The following is a 26,017-nucleotide window of genomic DNA, read 5'->3' as shown; positions in this document are numbered from 1 at the left end:
ATCAGACTGCTTTCAGCTCAGCTCTACCCGAGACATTTCAGTGAGGACAATCAGCCTGAGAGGAAAGAAGTGGGTTGTGCAAGGATAAATCAGTACATGATTTTCATGTAAATGTATATGTAATGTCCCTCTTGTTGGGGAGAAATATTGCCATAAGACGTGACATTCTGCTTTTTTTTGAAGAGCTACTGTTGTACTTAACGAACATTCCAGTTGTACTGATGTTTCAGAATTGGCACAAGCTTTTTCATTTTGGAAAATGCATTTTTTTATTACTGTACAAATAAACTGCAGCATTGCAAGGATCTGTAGCAGTATAAATAAAGGGCATCTTACAGTTATGTAAGACAAATACTCTTTATTTCGTTTAAACTGAATATACAATTATTTCTGTTCCCTAGGCAACCATTTGAAACTACAACTTATTTTTCACATTAACAAAACCACAGACTGAAAAAGACCAACTCTTGGTAATGAAGAGCTAATTACAGAAATAAATAAAATAATTTATACATCAGTCTTTAGTTTCTATAGCTTTTTCTCTCGATCCCTAGCTAACAGGCTGCTGCTCAGCCTAGTGTCCGTTTCAAACCCTTGAATGTAGGAAGTGGCTTCCTTTGCCTTGGGGCCCTATGCCCAAATTCTCACAGAGCTATTTCTCCAAGACTTTGTCACCTCCACACCACCCCCCCATCTACTAACGTGCCGCATCAATCACCTCTGGAGAGGTGGCTGGTAGCGTCATGTAAACAGCGAGAAAGACAAATGTTCCAGCCTACTCACACCACTCTTCAAAGAAGGTACAAGCTTGTCGGGGGAGGCTGGTGGGTCCCAGTAGCTTCCCTTTCTTATAGCCCTTCCCTTTTTATTCAGCTTGCTGTAGTGATGGAGGAAAAGGAAAAAAAAAAAAAGGGTTTTCCACAAGTGATCTTTCTGAGCTCTGCCCGCTGCCAGCAACGGACTCCTCAGGAACAAGCACACCAGGCAAGTGCCGTAAGCCTCCGAGTGTTCTTCCTATGCCGCAGATGTACTAGCAAGCCCGATGAGATGGGAATACAGACCACTTCTTCATGGTGCTGCCCGTGCTCCCTGAAGTCTTTGATGGAATACATTTCCTCCTGAAATGTAACAGTCTCTTACTCCATGTATTACAAGAGTCAGTAAGTGCAGAAATCCCCACCCATTCTTCATGAAACATGTGCAAACTAATTCCTGCTGTGGCACCAAGAGGCTACAGTCCACGATCCTCGTCTTCTGTCCAGTTTTCCAGACAGGCAGTTCAGCACACCAGTAACAAGTCAGATCAGAACTGACCACGTGGATCCTAGCAGTGAGCACTGCAACGGAGGTTCTTTAAACCACTGAAACACCCTGGCTGAGGCGCAGCACATCAGGCTTCAGCTGGCTGCTCTGTAACCCTGCACAAATGAGGTAAATAGCCTGAGCAGAGAAAGTGCACTGTAGTCATTTCGAACTGGAAGTTTCTGTGTAAAGATACGGACTGACTGCTTGCTTTGGAAATGTGGCACAGCGTTGTAACTAATTTCACAATGCAAACATGGTCAATAGAAAATGGACACGATTACTGCTTCTCAGTGACAGCTCACTAAATCCTCAACATCTTTTGAATCTTCAGAGTCAGGACTGCCCAACGATGAGCCAATAATGTGTGACCCATCTCCGTGATGCTGTAGGATAGGATCTGTCAAGAGACATAGTACGTTAGAACTATTATTTACTGTGCCAGTGTAACACACTTATGAGTCAGAAAATGCAGAGTGGAATTTTAACCATTTTAAAGCATTGTCACTTGAAACTATTTAGTTGTCAATTTCTAGTTTCAAGGTAAGCTAGGACTAATATGGATGCAACCAGTGTGACTCACAATTGGATTCATCAGGTACTACTGTATCAGGCCCAGGGCTGACCCCAGATGGCTCTGCAAGGAGATCCCTTCCTCTGGAAAGGAGCATTTGTTCGGGGCAGCATTGGGAGAATATATGTGTGCTGCTCCCACGTCTGAGATGACTCTTGGCATTGGGAGGCACAGCACAAGCTAGCAAGCCCTTCCAGGTGAGTGCTGTGCAAACCTGAAATAGCCCAGCCCCTCGCCATGAGAGGCATCAAGTGCATTTCTGATGCCTCTGGTCTTCTCTCAAATACACAAATTTCATTCAAGCACCAGGCATGAAGAAATGCGCCCTAAAGAAAGAGTTACTTATTAGCCTATGTGTACTCATTCAAGGCTCAGGGGTGATGGGAACAGCTCAGCAAGTGATGAAGCAGCTGCTGTTCCAATGCTTTTCGCACAAGGTCAAGGGGGACTTTGTTCCACTGAGACAAGTGGGGTAACCAACTCACTTCAAGTTTCATAGCAATGACGTGGAGAACTATTTAAGGGAAAGCAAGGAGCTGTAAAGTGTTGTTTACAGGAATTGAAAAGTGCCACACTGCTTTTATGAATCCTAGCTCCAGTATCAATCATACAAAGGGACTGTTGTACCTGTTAGTGTTGTCAGGGGCAGGACTGATTCGCTGTCCATATCATCCGTTGCCTGGATAAAACCATGGGAAGAAGGAACAATAAGCACAGTCTCATCATCTATTGCAGGCTGATCAACTTGTTCTTCTATCGTTGGGGAGCCCAGGTCCTGCACAACACAGAACAGGACATGAGAGTGCACTCTTGGTAGCATAAACAGAAAAACCTGCTTTGCTCAGCCCTACCTACAGTAAGCAACGACTCCCTGGATGAATTTATCTCATTAAACTGAAATGTCAGCATCTGAGTTTACTTCAGCATTTATAGGGCATGTTTCATCCTAGTGCAGGCATCTAAAAACAAGATGAGAAGAATTCTACACTATGAGCAGTATGAGGGTGGGAGAAGGGGAAAGGAGACTGCAAGGTGGTGATGAAATGTTCCCTTGTTTTGTCTGTGAAGAGGAATAATTAAGCTTTTCCACTACTTGCTGTCCAGATGTTCTGAGATATTGAAACAATACCTTTATAGTAGTTGCCAGCTCCACAAACACAACAGCTTTCCCTGAACTTAATAGTTAGTTTCACAACTTCTACTTCTGTGTACAGTTTTAAGTACTGAACACAGAGCTCGAAAGACCCATTTTAATTGCTGTGCCTTGCTTGCTCTGTCACTTGCCGCTTGTAGGCTGGCTCCAAACGTTTTCAGCTGAACCTTATTATATCAAAACCTTGGCAACACGCGGATTCCTTCCAGGTACAAGCTGTCGACACCCTTGCTCTCTTCCAGTCCTTTAATATCTGCTGCTGCCGCCTCCTCCCTGGCTCTTGCAGTACTGGAATGGCAGCAACACATCTGGCTCGCTTAGTGTCACAGCACACTCCGGTGGACTCCTGGTTCTGCAAACGCAGTGAAAAGACATCCTAGACGGTTCTGCCAGAACAGGCAGAGATATTTGGATTCCAGTTTTCATGTGTAACATGTGTAAGGATTGTTCAAGCTTCAGGAGTCACTGATGCAGAATGTTAGCAAATGTGGCTGGCAGAATGGAAGGTACCTGATTTATCACTGTTTTCACAGGGAGCAGGAAATGTTTGGGAGAGGTTACAGCCCCCTCTCTTCAGGAAAATCCTGAAGTTCCTCCACCTGGTGTTTTAGGAAAACTTGTTTCCCTACCTAGCTTCACAATGTTTTTGCAAAAAGGCAACTCCCTGGAAACTCCTTCCCTGGTGCTGCTGAAGAGGAGCCGACTACCTGTGCTGCAGCTCAGTGAAACAGACTTGGTCCAAATGTGGATGCAATTCGTGCGAGGCACAGTGTGCCTGACCCGCCAGAGCAGCTCCCTGCGGAGCGCACAGCTGAACCTGCCCACGACAAGCCGTACGTCGTACGGCTTGGATCGGGGAAGAGGAGGCGTGAAAAACTAAAGAAGCCATCGTGGCAAACAGACACCTTTCCCAGCCAGAAATAATAAAACCCTGCAGCATGACTGCCTGCTTCCCACTACCCACACCCACAGTGACAATACAATACTGGCAAGTACATAAAAATAACACTGACTTCAAGAAAGCAACGTTTAGGCACGTCTTTCTAGAGTAACTGTTCACTTAGAAACACTCAGACAGTTCACTATTTCCCAGAATTTAAACACACATGTCAAACTTGGATCTGCCTAGAAGCGTCAGGCAAATTAGAATCACAAATTCAGTTCGTTTTTCTGTATAGAAAAAAAGTTTAGTACCTCTTTATATCCTGCTAGCCATAAGTGATTTCCACAAAGTTTAATTAGGAACTAGGTTTAAAGCAAAAGTTTACTAAGTCTACCTTGAGAAGCTAAAATTTTAAACTGAGAGTAGAAAGCTGATGGGCTGCTTCAGCTGGTTAGAATCTTATCACAACCAAGACACAAGAAAGAGGAAAATGGAAGAATAATCCCCAGCTTCAGGTGTTTTCAGGATTCTGTAGTAGCAGACTGTTGAGAGATGCAAATATCCTCCTCTTTGTAAGAGCATAATGGATATGCAGTGTCTATCATAAACTTTTTCAAAGACAAAGCATAATGAAGTCAGAGCATATCAACAATGGATTTTCAAGACTGATAAAGTAGAATTACAGCAACTGTAAAGCACAGTGTTTTGGGGAACAGGATGGGGTATTTGAATCTAACTCATCTCCTCCCACAGTCTAACCTAATCAAGCTTCTAAGGAAAGAGGTATTTTCTACCCACTAAAGAGCGTTATCATCTTTCTAGCATCTCTATTTTTCTTGACTCACCCTTCATTATAGTTCCAGCAACTGAAAGATGGAGGAATTTAGTATAAACAATCCAAACGCGTGAAATAATTTGGATAAACTCTTTCCTGCATCTCACGTGTTGGAGCTGAATAAAACTGAGGCCAGGAAAAGAAACAGCTTAAATGCTTCGAATTTCAATTTAACAGATACTTAACTGGAGTACTATGTTTAATAGAAGTCCTCAAAAAGGGAAACTGTGGTGCACCTCGAAATACGTTATTAGACGCATGAAGCAAAAACTCTCTACCTCACGTCCCTTGCTCACCAGTCCATCTACCTGTAAAGTACGTGTGTTGGACAATTAACAGCCTAGTTTAAAGCAACAGCATCAAATAGTAATCAGATGAAGGCAACTGTTTAGTGCCGCTAATATTCCTCCTTTCCACAGTCATCACGCAAGACTACCCCGAGTAGTGAATCCACAGCTAGCGAGGCATTTAATGCTCCAGACGCAGTCAAATATAAGCCTTAGTAGCAAATTAAATGCTATCGCTTTCACACCTGTAACATATTAATGAAGCTCGAGGACAGAGAATCTCAACAAAATACTCAGAGAACTACAATATACACGAAATCACCAACATACTTAATACAAATAGCTTAACATGAAGGTCAAAGATGCAATGAAATGATTCTCCATGCAAAAACGGGGAAAATATGGAGTATCACACACTCCCTTACCTCAGTAACGTAAGTGCTGGGTAAATCAGAGTGAGAATCCTCTTCCTGTTTCAGGCTGGCATCTGAGATCTCCTCCTCTGTTCTTACCATAACTCCATCCATCAGTTCACTACTATTCCTGCTGCTGAATTTGGAGGCATCATCTTCGTTGTAGGCTGACTGTTCTTCGTCACTTATCTTGGACTGATGGATATCATCTGGGAAAGTATTTGTTTCTAGGGTGTCGGGAGGATCTGTCAGGTCAGCTGACTGAATATCTGCATCAACAGTAAGTTCGGCCTGAGTGACAGAGGAGGAGATGTCTTCAGCAGCAACGGTGCGGATTATGACACTTGGCGTGTGGCACTGCACTGTGACATTGTCACTTGTATTTAACAAATGCTCTGGCTGTAAGCAGTATTTGCAAAAAGAGACACAAACAAAACCCAAAAAAACATCAGAGACTTTCCTCCAAGCATCTTCAAATCATTCAGCAAATAAAAGCAGAAGGATTCAAAGAACTCACTAACTGCAATTCAGAATATGTCAGACCAGATCATCTGTTGACCTTTCCTAGACTGAATTTGGTGTCAACTGTTTTTTAAATCACAAAGTCAACAGGTAGTATGAAAGAGGCAACTGTTCAGGTGAGGATCACTGTAGATTCAAAGACCAGTTCTTTCCCTGAATTTTGCATCACTTTTGTTATTCCATCTCCAGTTTCCCTCCCTCTAATGAAAAGTAATACTGTCACTACTCTACAAGCTTTGTGAACACCAATATTCATTTGTGAGAGTAACTGGAAATATCAGGAAACCGTAGTATTTGTTTGGCTGGGGGGCACGCCACTAGATGGAGACACCGTGTTCAGCCACGGTAAGAACTTAACTTGCTCGCACAGCTACGTTTTGAAGCAACTTGAAGTTGCTTTTTAAAAACAATACAAAAAAAGAAATTCTCATTCTTCAGTATTTTAAGCAAAGTAACAGTGTTATGACTGAAGTCCTGCTTTGCAAATTTAACATGCACATATAGGGGCATGCATTATTATGCTCCCCTCCCTCCACTGCCCAAACTCTGGTCTTTCCACTGCCCCAAATACATACCGATAAGGCATGAACTATGATCTGTTCTGGGGAGGCTGGAGCAGCAGCAGCAGCCGTTAGGGTCATGGTAGGACTAGTCGTCAGTGTTAAAGGAAGGCCTTGGCTTGAGCTTGTCTGTAGTAAGTACGTACCTGGTGTTCCAGTTGGCTGGAGATGGAAAGACTACAAAAGACAACAGGAGTTTAAAACCCAGACACACTGGCCTTCCTGGGCCACACCGAGCACTCAGAGCATACTTAGCTACACGAACTAGTCTAACTGTAACTCCCTGGGAAACAAACAAACAAACAAATCCAATCCCCACTGCACTGATTGCTGTACTGCACTCATGAAGCAGAAAGCAACTCCTCTATATTTTAAGGCTAAGACTCAAGCAGGACTGTATTACGCTGTACAACAGCAGGCAAGAAAGGAACAAATTCAACTTACTCTTAATATCGGGATGAAAGAGAAACTCTGCTATAAATTACAGTACAATGGAACTGAGAGAATCTTTACTTGCTGGGAGCTTCCTCTGGCTCCGTGATGTCAGATTTCAACAACAACAACAGAACAAGCACAACGGAAAACTTCATAGCACTGAGGCGTTAAGGCAGATTTAAAGCATTTAGCTGTAATTCACATTTTACTCCACAGCCCTAATGAACTGCACTTTTAGAAGTACATTTTGCATTGAACTTTTAAGTTTTAGATCTCTTAACTTCCTCTTTCCACTTCAGAACTGTTTTTATGGGAAATGCACAGTTCCATAGTCGAAGAAGTAGCTGTGCTTAAAAGAAAAAAAAAAAGACGGTAATAAATACCAGTTCTGTTACTTACTGGAAGAATCTCAAAGGTCTGTAGTGTTCCGCTGTTCAGTGTTATTGTCTCAGAGTCAACAGTAGCAGCAGGGGAATCGGTTGAGGCTGCAAAAGGAAGAAAAAGGAGGAAAAGAAAAGTATGTAAACCAAAATGTTTCAGCCCTGCAGAGCACATAACATGCTATAATTACTACATAGCAGGGTACTGTTAATTCCAGTAATAAGAAAAAGAAAACTGGCTGCAATCCTAATAACAAGGTTCTCTAATTGGTACCCAAGACACAATACTATTTAAAGAGGGCATTCTACAATTCAAAAGAGCTAAAGAAAGAAAGGAAGTATGGTTTTAGTGCACAGGGATAAAAGCAGACAAATAAAGTTATCTGACGTGATCTCATCACTTTTTGTAATGAGATTTGTAAGAGATTCTGGTATAATGATATCCTTTGGATCATGTATTACTTGTTTTAAACTGGTGTCAGGTTTAATACTACTGTGCTTCCCACAGACCTCTTTTTTTTTTTTTTTTTTTTTTTTGTATTTTTAACCTTTTCTGCCCTCCACACTATGTCCACCACTGATGAAACATCAGATGCTCCCCAAGACATTGGCCTACCCTGTCTGTTATGATTGCAGCGTATAAAAGCTCTAAGTAATCTTACTACAAGCGTGTTATTATTTATGGAATAATCTCCATTAATTCTAAAAGTAACGAAGAGAAACACTGAAAACTACATATCAAACATTTCAAGATCACCAGGTCCAACAGCTCGTACTCAAAGCTTTGTAAGATACCAAAAAAACTTATTCAGAATCATAATTATGATTTTTAGTTACTCTTAAAAATCTCACAAGTTCTAGGAGGCTGGAGGCAAGTTAATACTTTGCCTGGGATTATCCAGTAATTCCATAAATACCGCAAGGGCAAAAGACCTACACGACAACAGCAGTGCTCCAAGCACTGGAAACTTGGCCATCTCAGACTCAGTAGAATAATTTTGGTCTCTTAAGAAGATACAAGCTCTGATTTTGAAGCTTTTATTGTCGTAGTGGCATGTTCAAGGTTTCCTGCTGCGTATTTCCTGGCCCCTAGTAGCAGACAGCTGTGAAGTGTGGCCTGTCTGTTACCTACGCAGGTATGTTCATAAAGCTTACAGGAATTATCCCTTTGACACCTCGAGCCTTCTATCAAATGCAGCTGACCGTGGCTAATAGGTTCAGCTCTCACGGGATTGGAAAAGACACAATACAAAATTCATTTTGATTACACAAACAGAAATTCTTCAGGAAAGCAGACTAAATGGGGAAAAAGGCTTGTTAGGCAGACAGAGGCAAGTGACATCACAAAATAACCATTACAGGATTCAAGTCAGAAAGGACTAAAGGTTACAGAATATCAGCACATCTTGCCTGCTCATCAAAACCCATCAGCTTTGACCAAGCTTGGCTGAAAGTCTGAGACCACTGAGGTATTACGACAGACAAAAAGTTCTTGGCTTGGTGTTGCGTGTCATTCTAATTAAAAAATAAACCAGAGAAAATGAAGATGGCACTTAACAGGTAGATTAAGATAGGCTAATCTAATGAAATTATAAACAGAAAATTGTTTACGAAGTGCTATCTAGTCACAGTCTGAAGAATCAGTTCTTAGCCTGATGAACTGGTTTTGTAATCAGCAAGCCTGAAGCACTGAATTTTCCTAGTGAAATTCACAAATGGCAAACAGTGCAAACTAGTATACAATGGAGATGACAGGCTGTGTATGGGGTGACTGGACTGGGGTGACTGGAGTTACTCAGTAACATTAGTTAAAAACCAGGCAATAAGCACTACAATCAAAGTAGACCTTGTAACAAATGTTCAATAACGAGCAAAGTTCATCCTTAAGAGAATGGGAAGTACCAACTTAAAAAAACCCACAGATCATCAGCTGAACGTCGTGACTCAGCAGCTTCCAGTGTTTATGCCTAGAAATAACTACATAATAAAGAGCAGGACTAGAAGAAACATTATATACCTTCCCTTTAGTGTCCTTCATCAGAACTTAGGGACAGCAGTGCATGTATTTTACAAAAGGAGACCTTATACAGGTCATTCATCGTTCAGGACAAGAGCTACCAGAATAAATTTAAGGAATAAACATATATACTGCATCTTCATTAAGAGGCTTGTGTACTGAAGCCTCTTCAAAGAACAGGTTATATGGCAAACTCTGGTGCGCACGCACACAGACAGACACCTACAACCCCTACGTCCAGGCACTCCAATTGCAGCTTCTTGGTACCACTGCCACAGTCATGCCTACACCTGCCTAACGAAGTCAGAAACAGGCAAACGGAATCCAGAAATCCTTAATCTGAAGTTATGGCAAGACCAAAGCAGAATGAATACAATTCTTTGAGATGTGCCCACTCCTCCTTCATCATCTCAACACACGAAAGCTTTAGGTTTCGTTAGAGGACAGAGAATCATTCGTTTCAGCTACTTACAGACATGGGTAATCTGGACTGGAATCTGCAAAGCTGCCATAGGGCTTGGTGCGTTGCCGGCGTTCTCCTCCAGGCGAGCCACTCGAATCTGCACGTGCTGAACCCCCGAACTGGAATTAGTGTTTGGTAATCCACTTCCAGATTTGTTCTCCAAAAGCTGGTGCCCTGGATTGTTTTTTTGGTTCTCATGGAGTTGTTTAAGACCCTTTATCAGCACTGAGAGAAAGAATACTCATGCTAAAGCATGCTGAAGCAGAACATTCGAAATGCTGGATGTAAGATTCATCCAAGATGAAAAAAGTAACCAAAACCCTTCTGAATTTGGAACCTAAACAATTTACAGAGATATATCAACTAGAAATTTAGCATATCCATAAACCACATTTATAGTCAACTACTGGAGTGAACTTGATTTTCTCAAAGAACCTAGACATTTCAGGATGCTTGGGGAAAAAAAAAAAAAAGAAAGAAAAGCTCATAAAATGTTGGACCTCTCTAAAAACATGCATGCTATATCCCCAAGCTACAATCAAGTGCCAGTATCACTAGGTTTCTAATGCTGCTCTCAGAAATAAACCTTACAAAACATGGAAGGCAGCTTGTTCAAGAGTTGGCAGATGTGTCACTGGAAATACGCAGCAAGAGAGAATTAATCTCACAGTTGCTCTGCTACAACTCTTTGTGATGAAGTGGCCCACTGCTCCAATAAAACTGCCCACCTTCCTTCCCTATGATCACCTTGGTCTCCTCGAGGGAGCGGTTCACATACATAAGGTTACAAAAGTTGAGGCCTCTGCTTTTCTAGCATTCAATTCAGCAAACTGCTTAAACAACTCCCACTCTTGAGAGCGTGACATTTTGTCTGGGGAAAGAGAGTGGAACCTGTTGATTCAGTCCTATATTTATATTATAAATTACCTGATGCAACAACTTCCTATTAACATATGGTAAGCATAACCAGGGCCATCCTCTCAATTGCAGCCTTCAGGCATGACTAATATATATAATCACACTGACGACCACAGCAGAAGTGTCCATTAAATTACACCCTTCATTACGACATGACTAATCTCCCTGATTTTTTTTTTTTCCTCTCCCAAGTCAGAGAAAAGGAGGACTGAAGGTCACAGAAACTGAAAGGCCCTTTGACTCAGGCACTAGTTTCTCCAACCAAGAATGAGAAAATGCTACGAGAGACGTATTTGGGGAGCTCTCTATTACTGATTTCTCCCCTCCTCTTCATTGTGCAGCTAGTAGTAGATCTGCCTTCTGCCTACAGCTAAGGTTCAGCACCTCACCCAGATTACATATCTAACCTGAGGTGATAGTGAGGCTGCAGATACATATCCTCTTCCACCTGAAGAGGTCACTGCCCTCTCCATACCAAAGATAGTCATCATCCGAGATCTGCCAGCTGAGCTGCTTATACACGTGCTCTCCCTTTAGCCAAAGTGAGGGGAGCTGGCAAAATCTACTGTTCAGCTGTATACATCAGCTTGGCTTGTTTCGACTGAAACACTTCACAACTTGCAGGAGCAATTCAGCCAGCAGATCCAAGGGGCCAGTAACTTCCAGCAAAGGGGCAATGCGCTCTTTGGCCAGCCATGCTGAAGCAGACAACACAATGCAGCCTTATTCCTTTGACGTCTGTGAAAGGAGCTTTCAGAAGAGAAGCGTGCAAGTAGTACATTACCAGGGAATGAAACATCTTTGTGGTTTGCAATCTGTCTTTTAATGGTCCACCATTTACTTCGAAGCCACTGTGGTGAGCGGACACTACTCCATCCTTCAGCTAGTAAATCCCAATTGATGTCATTTTCATCAGAAACTTCAAGTTCCGCTATCCTGGCAGGATACAGAAAATATTTACCTGTTAGAAACTACCTTCCAGACTGGAAGGGGTGTTGCACATCTCCGGTCTTGTCACACGTAACAGCGGCAAAATGGCATGCTAGTGAATAGTCCACCAGAGCTCATGAATCGACACAGGCTTCCAAGGCGCCACGCTGCCAGAGGTCAAGCAGAATCATAAACAACAGAAGATGGACTAGACCTGTTAGATGATCCAGTCCATCTCCTGGCCATGCAGGATTATTCTCCTTATTTACATACACATTAGAACTTTGATCAGATTACTGTGAAGCATTCCAAACGACAGTACTTTTTTGGAAAACCATTCCCCAAACACAACTCCAAGGCAGGAAATAACGTCCTAAGACTCACTCTGAACTTTTACTTAATTAATTTCATGTCATGATATTTACATCTGTTTTCTCCTAAATAACACTCATCCGTCCTTAACATAGATTTTTGCCTCCTCTCAGATGCTTCTTAGCCAAAGTAGATGAAGTTAACTACAGTGTTAAATAGTTCCTCATATATCAGTCCCACCAGCCTCTCCAGGTAAGGGACAGTCTTCACATAATTTTGGCAGATGTTATGTACATGCTGGATTCTACCAGAATCTGTTTGAATACTATAAATATCTCTGAACTGCCTCCAGGTCATCTGTACATGGAGCATATAAAAGAGAGGTAAACAGTGAGAGGGGAAAAGATTTCTGTGGAAGTTAAGAAAAGTTCTCTTCACAAACCAAGCAAGAGCACTGAACGCTCCTGCCAGCTAAAGAAAAAAAAAAAAAAAGAAAAGGAAAGAAGAAAAAAGCCACCAAAACCAACCCTGCAGGATGAGTTATGGATATCTGGACAGACCAAACAGACATCATTTGCACAGAAATAGTAAGAATTATAATGAACACATTCTGAAATGTGGAATCAGGTTCCTCATTTCGAGTTCATGTCAAACAGCTTCCATAAATTAGTGAACATTGCTTTGTAAATAATGCTTAGATACCCTGGATATCTTGGCTTTTTATTCCCACCCAAAACTATCAATCCATAAAAACCCACTGGCTAAAAAGCCCGAGTTAAAGGCATTCAAAATGGGAGCAGGACTGGAGAGAGCAATAGATTTCCAAAGTTATTAGCAGGTTGGCAGTTCAAATGGAGTCAAAGACGCTGATACCCAATCAGTGATTGGTGGCCTACATGAAATTAATTTGCAGTCTTGGTTTAGTCCTTTGTAGACAAGACGTCCACATCACGGAAACCACCACCACACTTGACCCTTGTTGGTCATCTCAGCCGAGAGGCCAAGGACTGAACGGGCAGGGAGACTGAACTACCCTCCAGTTAAGGGCTAAAGCGCGTTGGTGGGGCAACGTGTGGGAAGCTTGCACAGTCGCTGCCTGTGCTGTACCTTTTCTGTGGAATAAAGAAGACTTCAGTCTCCAGGGTTTTCAATCTGACACCTTTCACGAACACTAACATTCACTAAAACAACAAAGAACAAAAAAATACGTTCAATAATACATCTCTGGGAACTGTAAACACGGCAGTGATTTCTGGAGGGTTCTAGAGTTTTTAGTGTCCAAGAAACCAGCAAAGCGGACCCCAAAGGAATCCTGCTAGCACCATATTATGAACCTTTAAAAGTAACTAAAATAACGAACCTCAAGATCAGATTTATTTCATCTTCCTTGGTCCACTCAGTGCCCCCACTTTGTTTCCAGTTGAGATAGTTGAGCCATTTAGAGCGGCATTGCTTTTCAGAGCGCGTCCCGACCCGTTCTGCCACGGCAGCCCACGATACACCTTGTGTGACAATGTCACCTGGTTCTGTGCTAGTTAGCTCATGCACCACTTCTGCTAGTCTTTTTTCTTCTTTCTCTGTCCACTTTCCTGAAAGAGAGAAAAGCCCTCCAACTTAACTAACAGCCAGTGCCCTGTTCTCATCCGTCACATGTCAAGACATTCATCTCCAGTGCCTCACACCTTATTCCAGATGCACATATTGACTCGTGAAGAAGATACAACTGTTCTTACTTACTAACAATTTATATTACATCCATTCTTGATGAAAAATTGCATAATTCCCTTCTTTTGCTGCCAAGTTTCTTTCTCTTCTCTTCCTTTTGCAGATGAATGAAGCCACACAGAACTTAGCAAAATACCACAGAACTTAGCAAAATACTGACTAAAGCAAACTGTCCAATATCTGAATTGTATCAGATGAAGTAAATTAACCATGCAGCAATTTAGTACACAGTAATTACACGAGGTCTGACTACATTTTCCTCCCATTTTATATATATACACTTCAAAATAAACAATACTTTACTTCTAAAGTGCGCCTGTCTCTTAATCGACACGAAATATACAGTGTATGCTTATAAACATTAAACACAAGGGAAAGTACTTTTTAATCCACCTCTACAAAATATGCTTCAGTGGCATAAACATATGATGGATAATGGAATGCAAAAATAAACTGAGTGTTCTATCTTTAAGAAGTGAAACTGGAGAAACCTATACCAAATATGTTCTAAAAATGTCCCCAGGTATCCCATTGTAAGTTCCTCAGTTCAGTTACACGTCTCTGAAAACACCATTGACGAAGGCAAAGGTGACAGTTTTAACTAGAATATCCGTTACTGACACCAGCATTTACCTCACCTGTGTTGCAGGTATCCTTCATCAGTCTGCATCGATCTTTTACAGATGAAGCACTTCTCCCCAGTGCAGCTCCTATTGTGGCCCAATCGTTACCATGCTTTACTCTCAGCCTAAACAGAAAGACGCTCATTAGCACTTACTGTTACGAGATTACCAAAATATCAAATACACGCTAATAAAAACAGGATAAACGTGCAGTTTACAGGCTTAAAGACAGAATGGGGAGTCACTTTGACACTACAGTATTAACGTTTTCTATCATCACTGCTAATTTTTCTATGGGTTTCTACAAGCCTTTTGGGACAGCTAAGCCACAGGATATTCACTTACAAAATGCTTAATATCTAACAGTCTTGCAGGAAGATTGTGAGGATTAATTACTGTGTTAAATACAATATGTATGTCTAGACAAAGAGCCAACATCCATTCTACACAAGTTTCTCAAGGATTTTCAGGTGGTATAGAGATCACTTGAGAAATTTAAATAATGCCTAATGAAAACCCAGGCATCCTACAATTTAAACCCCTGCACAATCATGTTCATAATTTTAAGCATTATTTTCCTCCCGCACATGACAATAGGTTAACATGTTGAGCCATGACTATGTTTGACACATCTGGAACCAAAGGCATTTTGTGAATGACACAAACCAGCTAAATTGATCCAAACATATCCATCAATGCAACGAAATACACTCCTTTCTTCATTCAGTCCAACCTGGTTTCTTTAAATTGCTCTACCCTGGAAAACTGCAAGAGGATAGGAAGCGTGCAGCTCCTCCTCCTTTATCTATCAGGTTCATACTCAAAAGCAAAGAGCCTTACTGACAATGTAGTATCTCTCTAATACTTCAGAGAGATCACACCCTTGAGCTGCCACCTTCTTTAGAAATAACCTTTGTGCAGCTTTCCTAAAGAAAGGGAATTTCTGTTTTTCACAAACGTAACTGCAAATGTTGACTGTGCTTGTAAAAATCTAGTTTCAACAGAAGGCTTGCTTTAGAACTTTGTTCCATATTGCTTATGTCCTGAACACACATTAGAAAATATAAAAAAAAAAAATACAAACACAGTTTCATTTCTCTTCAGATTAATTGACTACTATGTTCTGATAGAGCAGTTTGGAGCAGCCAAATTTACTTGTAACTTTTCAGTGATTTCATAACAAAACCTGTAAAAACTACTCAAGCTACTAAATATAAACAAGGTAGCACTACCTTGTTAATAAAAAGACTTACTCTTTGAGCTTTTCAATTTCCTCAGGAGTATACCTAAGCAACAGGTAAATAAAAAGAAATTATTTTAAACAGGAAGCACACAGTATAAATATTTTTGTTTTCCTATCATATTTAGTTACAACAAGAGATTAAGGAAATCAGCTTAAGAAACAATCTGACTGAATGCTTTGAAAGAACACGAAGAACACATGCCATTTTCCACATTAGTGCATTTCTAAGGTTGTCTGGTCTAATATTCCTCTCATTTGCCAGGAAAATTCCTCATTCTTGATGATCTTACTACTACGAACACAATTAGAATTTTGTGTATTAGTGTCTCAAACAGCTATTTTTTCCTTCCTGTCTCAGCTCAAAAGCACCATAAGGCTGACTTTCCATTAAAAAAGAAATCAACATTGAAATAGTACTTTTATCTTTCAACTACATTTAAAAACTAAAGTCTAACATCTTTTTCAGCACGTCTGGATGGCACCAACCCCTCTGCTTCACAGATGGGCAAACCAGGGCACAGGGATGAAGATCAATTAGCTCAAGGTCATAGCCTTAGAAAGAAACTACATAAAATCACAGAATGGTTTGGGTTGGAAGGGACCTTAAAGATCACCCAGTTCCAACCCCCCCTGCCATGGGCAGGGACACCTTCCACCAGACCAGGTTGCTCCCAGCCCCATCCAGCCTGATATGAACACTGCCAGGGAGGGGGCAGCCACAGCTTCTCTGGGCAACCTGTGCCAGTGTCTCACCCCCCTCACAGCAAAGAACTTCTTCCTAATACCTAATCTAACTCTCCCCTCTTTCAGTTTACCCCTCATCCTATCACCACACTCCCTGATCGAGTCCCTCCCCACCTTCCCTGTAGGCCCCCTTTAAGCACTGGAAGGCCGCTATAAGGTCTCCCCAAAGCCTTCTCTTCTCCGGGCTGAGCAACCCCAACTTTCTCAGCCTGTCCTCATACGAGAGGTGCTCCAGCCCCTGATCATCTTCACGGCCCTCCTCTGGACCCGTTCAAGCAGGTCCATGTCTTTCTTGTGCCTGAGGCCGCAGAGCTGGACGCAGCACTGCAGGTGGGGTCTGACCAGAGCAGAGTAGAGGGGGAGAATCTCCTCCCTTGACCTGCTGGTTGACGTGGCAGCAGATCCACGTGTGTGTCAGAATCCTCTCTGCACCTTTGTTTTCTTTTTTTTTTTTTTAAGCTGTGGATACCATCAATTTAACACAATTATTGCCATAATTTAACACAATTACTGTCATAATTCAGCAGAGGTGACATATGATTAGGAAGAGCTAGGTCTGTTTGGCTAGAATCTTGTCTCACGTATTACATGTCGAACATGAAGTGCGTGACCCTACTCATACCAATAAAACCATGCAGCATTAGAGGTTTGCATACTTTCCAACATGGTTTCTGTCATCATACATGCGAAGAACTCTTCTATAGACAGCAAAGAGGGGCCTATTCAGACCCCAAGCGATAGTCCTATAGAAATCTTTTCTTTCATCCTTTGACATTTCAAATATAATTTCAGTGGCATCTTTTATTCCACGGGCCTAGAAGACAGCATTTAAAAAACAAGCATTTAAGAAAAGCATTAAAAAACCCCCACAACAAATCACAAACAAAACACCTTCGATAAAGTCTCCCAGAACTCAAGCAGAACACTGAAGAACTGAAGCCTAGCAGACTATTATGCAACCTTCTATGTATCTCAAATGCTACAGTCCAAAAGTTAAACTGAATATCTATTAATTGGCTACCTCAAATACAAACCCTTGAACAACAGGTTTCAGCATTTGGGTTTTTTTTTTTTACACTGTAGTTCAGGTAGACACAGAAGCTCTAACTTTCATCCACATTTAAAAAAATTCTGTCCAATGTATATTTTAAGATCAAAAACTGAAGCGTCATTTAGAACACAGTGGAGAATATACTGTTGAGGAATTAGCCTGAGGTCATCCAAGGGAGGGTTGTCAAACAGTGCTATATCAATTTATTACAGAATTTTAGATATTCCTTATCTGAAACTAATTTTTTTTTAATTAAACTACTCTTCTTGTTCTGATGGAAAGTCAAAGTAAATTCAATACAAAACCACCGGAGTTAAATATAAAAGGAAACCTTTAGTTTAACTTCAGCTTAAACTAAAAATCACTATTTCAATTATTCGAATCAGCACAAAAAAACAGATAAATGGGAAAATAATGAATCAAATGAGTTATCAGTAACTCAAAAAAGTTATTTAGCTATCTTAAAAAAGCTTCTCTAGATTTAAAAAATAATCTTACCTATGAATGACTTTGTGGCAGAAATTCTAAAATGTGTGTGGGCAGGCACCCTTTCTACAACTAATACTGAGGATTTTTATACCAATGAAGTCTAAATTCAGAGATTTTTTTGATCCACAAATGAAGGATGGTGAACCTGTAATATCTGGGGTATATATTCTCAGCTGTAAAGGCTCAGCTCAAATATTCTCAGCTGTAAGCCTACCACAAATATGACTTAAGGTCAATTATCACTGGCAGCTTGTTAACTGCATGCCTATTTTTACACTGAACTCTGACACCAATATATTAAGGGGAAGAAAGCAGATACAGGCATCCTGTTAGCGTAGTAAACAAATATAGCTATGGCATCAAAGAAGTCTGGAAGTAGTATTCAATGCTTTGTAAGGAAAATTATCTCTACTCCTAGTGCATCTTCATCAAAGGTTTCATGAGTGATGTATATTCAGAGAAAGAGATTAAGCCACGGGAGCATCCTGACACGAAATTTTAAAATGTATTCTATTCAGTACACAAATTAAAAGCAATGTTATATTCAGTCGTCTCAAATCCTGTGTATGGATACAATTTTTCTTACGTATTTCAAAAGGGTAATGACCACTTCTACGATGAACTGATCAGAATCACTTAAAGAATATTCTGGGAAGCACTAAAGAAAGTTGGTTTCTAGCAGGAGCTGCCATCACAACGCCAACTAGCAGATAACGTACTGTAACACATACCTTTAAATAACGCTCAATGTTACTCATCAAAATGTCAATTTCTTCCTTTGACCACATCCCTTGCTTCCACTTATGGCCTGAAAGTAGAAATGACAAACTAATTACTGAAGTGAAAGTCAGCAAAACAACAAGAACAGAACTATCAGAGAACACAACCCTCATTACTGCGATTAACAAAGAAATGAGTCATTTTAGCTACTTAAACTAACTAGAACTAATTTTAAACAGATGTTATTTCAGAACTGACAAACAATCCCTACTAACCATCAACTAATAGTTAAATAATGTGAGTCATCAGACCCCTCTTCAAAAACACCCATCTTTTAAAAACAGAACATGAATTCTTCCACATGCTGTCAAAGTCACATTTTCAGGCTTCTTGTTCAACCACAACTAGAAAATTTCTGTCTTTAAACTGACAGCTGAAATTTCCGTGCCCTCAAGTGATTCCAGAAGCTGGAATTTAAAACGTTACTCATTTTAAAGACTCGTAATACTACTGGAGGTATTGGTAACAACATGAGGTTTTCTTTTAATGCCTTATCACCTCCCAACATGTCAGTAGTGCTACCTGCTGTGAGTGCTTTTCATAGAGATAAATGCTTTACCTAGTCTATTTTGACAAGCTGGTCCCTATCCCTCTCTTCTTTTTTTTGCATTGGGAATAATGCCCAGTGGTCACAGTCAAGATAAAGACTCATGGCAAGTGTTTTATTTCCCAAATAAAGTGGGAAACCAATAGAAACAAATATTATGTTTCGTCTCTGTCTATGCTGCTGGTAACTACAATGCCAGCGAAGCTTTAAAAGCAAAACCGATCAACTGTACTCAGAAAATTTCAAACCCATCAATACGACATTAAAACATTCCTACCCTAAATTTATGTCTAGATACCCCTTTCTTCCCCTCATGCTCATACCATACTTAACATTAACTATCACTTACAACTAAGATTATGCTGGTGACCCAGTTTACATACTGCTGTGTGCTGGCTACCTGCCCATCTCTGCTCAGAAAAAACAGGGTACTTCCTTCTCAGCCTGCTAATTACCAGAGCTGAGAGGTAGAACACACCAAAAAGACTGTTAACTCAAATCCAATTATAATGAAAAGTACAGGCATTATTACTAATTCCATTGGAACTGACGAGAGAAAACTCTTCCCTTGTGCCCGATGGCTTCCATCTCTTCTTCCAAAGCTAGAGACAGAACAATAATCTGCTGCTGTAGCTGTGATCCACACCTCTATCCAGGCATCTGAACTGACTGAAAGGGACACTGCTGCTCTTTACATGGAATAACCTTTAATATCCAACTATTTTAGGAAAGGAAGTATATTTAGTACTTCACTTGCTTGCATATTCGGTGCCAATACTACTATAACCTGCCCACAGGTCTTCAAAGAAAGCATTATCAGGGGGAGACCGCTATAAAAATGATAAGCTCAGGCAACACACGTCAAACTCCTAATTACTGTAAAAGGAGATACATACCGGGATTCCTCCACAGCTGATGTCCGTGACAAAACATGGAGGCCCCAAGAAAAGGTCAGCTAGTATGGATTCTCAAATACTTTTTCTCAGAATATTTTACTGGAAATGTCTTACTCAAATTATTAATCTGTTAATTAGAATCACCAGATTTAGTGCCCTCATTCATTCACAACTGTAAATGCCACTTGTGATATATGGTCACTCGATATGCCCGTGAGACAGCTACAAATGCAGGAAGTTTCTAATATGTTTAACAAGAAACACATCAAACATGAGGCCAAGTCACATGAAAACAGTCACTTCTCTGCCAAATCACCAGTATGTTCTCCTCTCGTCACAGCTGAGCATGTGCTACTCCCACCCAAGGTCCTTTATCACTGGCTACTGAGAAGATCATAATCTCTGTGCTACTTCTCACCCTAGAGGACAGGAACTGTAGCAACATGATTTCTCACAACTACCCAGCTGCCTCAGTGCTGTGATGCAAAGGGATCTCTGCTGTCCCATCTCTGCCCCAGTCCTTGGACTGAACACTGAATAGCTTCGAAGCCCTATAAATCTAATAAATAAGAAGGACAGAAACAGGGAGAATTATTTATTGTCACTGGAGAATTATTAGAAGCAACTGTCAGTGCACACTTAGGATCAGTGAGCGAAATGGTTGTTGACAGAGTTGCTCAGCTCCCTTTCTCTGAATCTTCCACATCCAACACCCAGGTTCTGCGTGCCTCACCCACATTTTTTCACTGACTCAGCAGTACACTCAGCTCTCTGGAGCAGAACTCACTGGGTAAGAGATCACTTGCTTCTGTGAGAGAAAACCATTACGTTTTTTCCTAAAGTTTTCTAATAAAAAAGGCAGTTGCTTTGGACTGACTAAAAGATTTAATTTTTTTTTTTCCCTAGAAGGAGATAAAGTCAGGGTGAGGAAAACAGTAGAGAGACTAAGGAAACTGGAGAGACAACATGTCTTCATTTGACAACAAGTTGTTTCTCTAGCCTTGGAAAGGGACTTCCTCATGGGAAAAAAAAAAGGCTCTAAAGTTCAGCAGCTACTACATGATTGTGCAGATACATTTTGAAAGGGAGGAATGCCAATGGGGTGGCAGTTTTAGGAGCAGTGGTGATTATTTCAGTAGATCCTGGTCCGCACGATCCCTCTACTTCTGAAGCAACTCCATTCCAGAAACTCTTCAATATTAATCACAACACAGTGGCCAGACTAATATGCCCTACTCAGGGGAAGATATATTAACCTCAGCACAGATGGTTTTTTTCCTGGTATAGCTCCCTCTGACTGCAGCTGCCCATCTCTTAACCAGGCAGAAGTGCAAATGGAGCAAACACTGCTGTCTGCCCCATCTGTGCCACCACACACGAGCTGCAGCAGTTCTCTACCACAGCCACTAGAATCACTATCACCACGGCAAGCACGGCCCCTCCTCCTTTCCAAGGGTATCTGGAGTTCCAACCTTCTTCTTGCAAACAAAGTGTAACAGGGATGGTGAAGACTTAGTGCGTTAGATCTCACAGCATTTTTAGAATCAGTCTTCCCAAATATCTTCACTAAAAAAGCCAGACCAGAGATCACTTTATACAATCTGCAAAATGTTCTGAGTCGAACCTGCTTTGGCGGGGGAGTTGGACCAGATGATCTCCAGAGGTCCCTTCCAACTCCCACCATTCTGTGATTCTGTGATTTGGAACAGCTTATCTTTTTACAGGGTGGGAGAACTGTATTTGAAATATCTTACCTTTATTTGTTAGAGAATCCTTATCCTCTTTGGTTGTGAACCAGGCTTGACTGACAGCTGACACTTCTTCATTGCCCATTGGGGAGATTTCATCCAGCTGTTCATTCTGAAGAATCTTGAAAAGACCAATTATGAAATCATCCAGTAAGACTTTCAGTTCTTTCTATCACCTTGCATTTAACATGGAGGCATAACTTAAAAGAAAATGAAACCAGCACAGTTAGTTACCTTGCTGACTGCTCAGAATGTGCCACTTTTTAGATACGGCATTAAAAGTACATTCACCTTTCTTAAAACACCTGAGTAAGATTTACCACCTTGACATACAGATGTTGTGAGAATCAGATACCATTCTTCACCCTGTTTAACATACAGTGAATAGGAAGTCTCACTGGCTTTGGTGAAAGAGGATTATGTCCAGCATCTCCAGTCTAGAACTTTTAAATACGGTACACCCACAATGAGAACTGTATGTAACTGTTAGGACTGGTGACAAGACAAAGTGTATTTAGACCTGTTATAAAGCTTAATTTATAATCAAAGAATGACAAACAAACAGATTTGTTTTCTATGCAGACAACCACAGAGCAAGTAATTATCAGTGGATGGTGACAGTTATTACTGTTTACTGTATTGCTCTTTGGGCACTAAGTTACACAACAAATAACCTTTCATATATAAAATGATTCAATTGCACTTTTATAGAACAACATTTTACAAACAAGATCCGTGCTCAAATACATTCATTTCATACTAAAAATAATCCTATTAATTTAATAAGCCCTTTCTGCTATTTGTTTACCTTTTCATTTTAATTTAAATTAAAATGTACATCAAACAGATCCATGTTGAAGCTTTACTGTACCTGAATCTGAGTAACGGTTCCTTCGTTAATCTCATCTTCAGCTACCTCAGTAGTAGCAGTCATGGTCACCTCAAAGCTCTGATCATTCTCTGAAACTTCAGAATGGCTAAGTTAATAGTATGCCTTACTCCCATCACATTTTTATGCACGCTGCAGGTTTTATAAATTGCTACCTCTGCACTGAAGATTTTAAAGATGCCTTATTCAGTATTTATTTGTTGACAGAGTAAAATCAACAACATTATTCTCAGCTGTTCATAAAATAATAGAACCATTAAGGTTGGAAAAGACCTCTAAGATCATCAAGCCCAACCATCAACCCAACACCACCATGCCCCCTGAAGTGCCACATCTACCTGTTTTCTGAACACCTCCAGGGATGGTGACTCCACCACTTCCCTGGGCAGCCTGTTCCAATGTATATGAGTTTTGAAACCTTCAGTTTTACGCTTGACTATAGCTAAGACCTGATGTGAAACATACAAATAAAAGGTGTTATTTGGTGCAAACATTTGGTACTGTATTAATGCTTCCTCTCCCGCTCTTGTCTTCAGAGTTTCCAATTACTAAAGAACAATGTTCAAATCTTTTGGCTATGTTCTTTTTCCCCAGTTTTTCTTCAACTTCAACATAATGCCTTTACTACTAAGGAGTTTCTACGAAGTTCTGCTAAATAAACAGCCACTCTAGGTATTGTGAATTGGTATTTTAACTTGCTAGATCTGTTTTGCCTCCCTTTGGGAAATTATATTGAACTATCTAATATTCCATCAACTTCCTTAACATCAATTCAGTACTCAGCCTACCTTTTGTACAACAATCTCTACCTTAAAAAGACCACACGTCTCAGTATTACAAAACACGGAAATACCAACTATATTGTTTGATCATTCAAAAAACCTAATTGCTCTCTGCAGGAGGAGAGCATCTAGTCTGCTGTCATATTCACTTATCCTTCAACTTATTCCATGAACCTGTGCCTGCAGTCCTCTCTCTGTAAGGCAGGTTTATTTTGCCAGTACTGCATAGATAACAATAGCTGCAAAACCATCCAAGGCTCCGAGACGTAAAGATGATACCTAAGTATATTAATAAAATTTGAAAATCAAACATGAGAAATATTCTAATATGATCCAAAGACCCCACTTTTAACCTTTACCAACAGACACAAGAGTCCATGAACTTAAAACAACTCACTTGGAACTGCAACAACGGAAATGCACGGAGTAGAATCATCAAGGCTTTGATCATCCTCGGATAAGCAAAGCCTCTTGTGTGGAGGTTCAGTGCTGTCTTCGGAGTCTACTTCATCAGTTTCTAACAACAAAAACATATACAGGTTACCTTCTGTTAACAAAGCAGAGCTTTGGACCAAGTTCCGTTAACAAAGTGGACCAAACCAAAAGGTAGAAGCAAATGTGATAGTTTGGTTCAGTGCTTTACTACTGCCCAGGAACTCGGTCTAAGTTATGGGCAGTAACAGTTCACATGCTTTCTTCAACATATATTTCCTTGAGATTTTCTTTGTAAAATCCATCAACAGTCCATCACACAAAACCAAACCCATTAAGTCTACAGAAAGTTGGGTACATGCTGGTTCTAAGAACCCATTTCCACTGAAATACATCAGAACAGCTATATCCTTGTTGAGCACATACATGAAAAATTTTGTGATTTACACCCAGTTTGACACTTAATGCTTCTTTAAACTGAAACACAACAAATTGCAGCACAGTGAGCTGAATCCAAGTAGCTCATAGAATTCAGGGGAAGGGAAGTATGATGGTTGCATTAAAAAGGAAAAAATACTATGCAAGACAATTCTATACCATTTTGAGGGCAATGAAGTATAAGGTTCCCTTCAGTGTCCTGAGTCAAAGTCACAGAGTTCACGGTTTCTACTGTCACTGTGTCAGACTCTTCTTCAACTGTGCTCATACTCAAACCTGAAAGAGCAACACACACGTTACTTTTCTTCAGTCAGACTGCCACTTTCACCACACTGCTCCTGCCTTTATTTCAAACCACCAGCATAAATCCCACAGAAAATGACAAATGTCCATCTGTTCTTTCACATGAAAAATTCCACCGTTTAAGACATTCACCTGCCTTTACTTTTGATCATTTGCAATCCACTTTTTTTTTTTACCTAGGTGATTACTTTTCCACATCTGGTATTTTGTTGTCTCACCAGTATTTGTTTCACTGCTCATTTTATATTTTTACTATTATATACCTTATAGCAAGTAAGGACTGAGAAGTATTTTTACCGTGTCATACTGCTCATAGGTGCACTATTTATAAATTGCTAAGTTGCTAATTTTTATTCTCTTTCCATGCATGTAACTAAATGTGAAGCTAGTGTTTTTTCTTTAGCATTGAGACAATATGAGCAATGGAAAAATAGGGTGCGAGCAATCACCAGTATAAAAAATTACTCAGAAAACAAGTTATCCAGTATAAGCAGTATACAGTGAAGTCAGTGAACTAGTGCAAAACAAAGTGCTTCTGATGATCTCATTTCCACTATGAAAGCAGTACGGAGAAACCCAAAGCTGGTCAGAATTTCAATGTAAAACTACCACTAATCCTGAAATAGAACAAAACTCCACCAAAAAAGTTTTAATCCATCAAATACAAAGAAATGTAACCTTTTCTGCTGCACAAGCTAAATGGATCTAAAATATCCAAGAGCTCTGCAATGATCTCATTGTTTTTGAGCACCTGGGTTTGGCGACCGTCTTTGGCAGAGCTTTGCAAAAAGAAAATATCACCTATTTCTCCTCGAAGCACTCAGTCCTTTTCATGTTTTCTTGTATGTCAACAACAGAAAAAAATACTTCTACTTTAAAGCCAAAATATGTTTATCAACAATTTTAACTTACATTGTTTAAAAAATCACTGACTATAGCTTTAAAAAAAAAAAACAAAATCACAATTACATTACAAAGCTTCCATGTACCAGGCAGGGATACCCATGTACCCATACCTAAGTGGAATTTACAACCCAGACTTTAAATCCCCTGTATTATGTCGATAACATTGCTTCAGCAGGAAATGATTTAATTTTTTAATCAAAAAACATGTTCTTTGGTATTGAAGATTCCTGAAAGGAGTGTGGTCTTGGAAGGATATAACTACTGCCAGTCTTTCAGTAAAATTACTTATCACCTCTCAAGCTTGATGAAGGTTTGGCACATCTTTAAGCACATGTACCAAGTGATTCCTAGAATGAAGTGATATTACCCTTCTGAACACGTCAAAAATTTCAGATACCACTGACATTTTAAATCAGAAGGTTCTCAAATTTACTTGC

The 26,017-nt window shown here is 40.3% G+C and overlaps 1 protein-coding gene across 1 annotated transcript; it reads right to left on the bottom strand.

Annotated features, from left to right (window-relative positions):
• Positions 1-338: 338 nt before the first annotated feature.
• Positions 339-24,639, bottom strand: DMTF1 (cyclin D binding myb like transcription factor 1). Its single transcript, XM_009955475.2, has 16 exons — positions 24,531-24,639; positions 23,899-24,018; positions 22,702-22,796; positions 21,837-21,951; positions 18,591-18,667; positions 16,976-17,133; positions 15,586-15,618; positions 14,348-14,457; positions 13,345-13,573; positions 11,527-11,678; positions 9,834-10,049; positions 7,364-7,449; positions 6,545-6,706; positions 5,460-5,846; positions 2,504-2,651; positions 339-1,702 (listed from the first exon to the last, which is right to left on the bottom strand). The coding sequence occupies exons 1-16, from the start codon at positions 24,637-24,639 to the stop codon at positions 1,593-1,595; spliced, it is 2,307 nt and encodes a 768-aa protein (XP_009953777.2). The 3' UTR covers positions 339-1,592.
• Between the last annotated feature and the right edge of the window lie 1,378 nt (positions 24,640-26,017).

Source organism: Leptosomus discolor, chromosome 1, assembly GCF_034619465.1.
Source record: "Leptosomus discolor isolate bLepDis1 chromosome 1, bLepDis1.hap2, whole genome shotgun sequence".
Lineage (NCBI taxonomy): Eukaryota > Metazoa > Chordata > Aves > Leptosomiformes > Leptosomidae > Leptosomus > Leptosomus discolor.
Note: the sequence above shows the minus strand (reverse complement) of the source record. Positions and strands in the feature narration are given on the sequence as shown.